The sequence below is a fragment of the Monopterus albus genome, unplaced genomic scaffold, assembly GCF_001952655.1.
Source record: "Monopterus albus unplaced genomic scaffold, M_albus_1.0 scaffold96.1, whole genome shotgun sequence".
Lineage (NCBI taxonomy): Eukaryota > Metazoa > Chordata > Actinopteri > Synbranchiformes > Synbranchidae > Monopterus > Monopterus albus.
The window spans coordinates 469,374-471,765 of NW_018127976.1; the positions used below are offsets into that span (position 1 = coordinate 469,374).

Genomic DNA, 2,392 nt, shown 5'->3' on the forward strand with positions numbered 1-2,392 from the left:
TACAGTGTTTATACTTTTTACAATATGTAGCTTTAATAAACAGACACAAACACACCTATGCATTTTTCGTACTATGTGGGGACCACACACACACACACACACGTTTGTTTTCCCTACTTTTTGAGGCCTACATCTTACATACTGTATAGTAATTACTGAAATTTTCCTTTTCCTCTTTCACAAATATTCAACATTTTTTCAACTTCCACAATTGTTCAGCATTGCATTTCATCCTTCAACAGTTTCAACAAAGAACTTCAGCCATTTCTTCTCATACTTCAGCTCTTTCAGCAATTGATTTTCAGGGCGATTCTTCAGCATATCGGCATCCACATGCATTTTTGAGAGGAAATGCATTTCTCTAGTTAAGCGTTGGATTGTGATGTGAATAAAGTTTACAAGTCAGAAAACTGTTATTACAATAACTTCCAAATAATGTGCATACAGTTTACAAAAAACCCCACTTTGGTCCAGCTGTAATAACATGGGCACAGTTCAGTCATGTTGAATGAGGTTGTTGTCCGTTTGCTTTAGATCCTTCCTGGAGAATAATGTGAAGAGTGCTGTAGCTTGAGAAGTGGTGTTCAATAGTGGAGGTGAGAGGTGGTATATATTACTAACTGGGGTGTCATTGGGCATTTTTGGAATCAACATACTGTATCAGTTTGTTCATAGTGTTTTTGTGTTGTCTCCACAAACAGAACAATCTTGTTTCAGCAGTCACCTCCGGCTCAGCTAACAACAGACACTACTGACCCTTGACCCCTCACCTCAGTGGCTGATCTCCCCATTGTCTCTCTGCTCACCCTGTCCCCTTGTAGAGAGCCACTGACTGGTTGTGGCAGCAGTCCTCTCTGAGCACCACCAAGCTGTTTGAAGGCTGGCAGTGCAGACAGAAGATGAAGGAAAAGACCCACCTGTGCCTGAAGACCTTATACTGTACACAAATAATTACAGCATGGTCACAGCAATTGAACCCAAAGCTACATGAAGCACATTCCTGATGTGTTGACCAGTGGCAGAATTCATCAGTGCCAGCATCTCAGATCTGCCATAGATGCCACTTGTTGAAGCTGTGTGACTTAAATAGCAACCATGCCCACATCATTCTGAAAGCCTTTATCACCACCAGCCTTTTCATATGGATCCTGCCAGTGGAAACGGTTTGTTGAACCATCATGCTCTACTGTTTTACATGGGTGGGGGTGCTTTAAATAATGAAGATGTAAACATTTTTAGCTTTATTGTATGTAATTTGTGCCTGTTTTTATTTGAAGAAACCTCAGATTTGTACTATGGAAGCCCATTTCTGCCAGAAAAAGTAATTAGCTGAAAAGGTAGGAGTAATAAAAATACACTACTCAATGTATGTTTAACAAAAAACAAAAAAGGCATACTTTTTAAACTTAAGATATAAAGATAAAATTGTATCAAATTTTAAAGGCAAACTTATGAGATATGACACCAAGTTACAATGGATTTGATTATCCAGATTATCAGACACTAAGATGCAACCATCTTTGTTCAAGTCAAAATGAATGCGTATGAATAACTTTTTGCTATTTTTAATGATCAATATTAAGTCACTTCTTATGTCATAATTTTGATTATATTTATGTACTCAATTATAATGTAGAAATATCATTTTTAAGCAGTCATTTTTCCATAGTCTATTTTAATTCGAGTTTACTAAAGAAATTCTACCTTACTTTACAATTTGGCATAGTTTTGTTTTTTGGTCAATTTTGATTTTGCATTTTGTAATTGTGACCTTCCATCATAATTCATAATCATAAATCAAAATTCTTTCACTTTGATTTTTACATAGTGCTGCATAATTTTGACTTAATATTAGGGCTGTCCCAAATTGCATTTTAGGATTCGGAGCGTCACTAGTAATGGGTGAATATATGAATATTCGTTTTCCATTCTCAGCCAAGGTTGTGCTGCTGTAAAGGCACCTCTTTGCCCATCTGGCAGTACTTTGGGTAAAAAAAAAAAAAAGATAATGGAAAGTTCTTATAATATAAAACATCAGATGAATAATCTTCATAACCACCATCCCACAGAATGTGCTACATGGCCATGTAGCAATGATAGTTTTACCAGTGACGCAGTCTCACTGGAGTTCACTCTGATTATTCAGTGGTGTTACAGATGCTGCTGTTTACCTTATAAATGATCTTTGGCTAACAGCAGTACAGTAAAACCTTGGATTGTGAGTATAATTAGTTCCGGCAACATGCTCATAATCTAAAACACTCGTATATCAAAGCGAATTTCCCCATTAAGAAATGATGGAAACTCAGATAATTTGTTCCACACCCACTTATCCATATAAAAATGATTACAATAATACAAAATGCAGTATAAAGTAAAAAATAAAACTAAT

At 36.1% G+C, this 2,392-nt stretch overlaps 1 protein-coding gene across 1 annotated transcript in view; it reads left to right on the plus strand.

Annotated features, from left to right (window-relative positions):
• The window catches only part of llgl2 (LLGL scribble cell polarity complex component 2), a 71,182-nt gene extending 68,790 nt beyond the window's left edge, over positions 1–2,392 (plus strand). The window contains exons 26-27 of the mRNA XM_020608903.1: positions 535–596; positions 702–2,392. Coding sequence (XP_020464559.1) covers positions 535–574 — 40 coding nt within the window. The 3' untranslated portion in view covers positions 575–596; positions 702–2,392. The remainder of the gene's footprint in view (positions 1–534; positions 597–701) is intronic.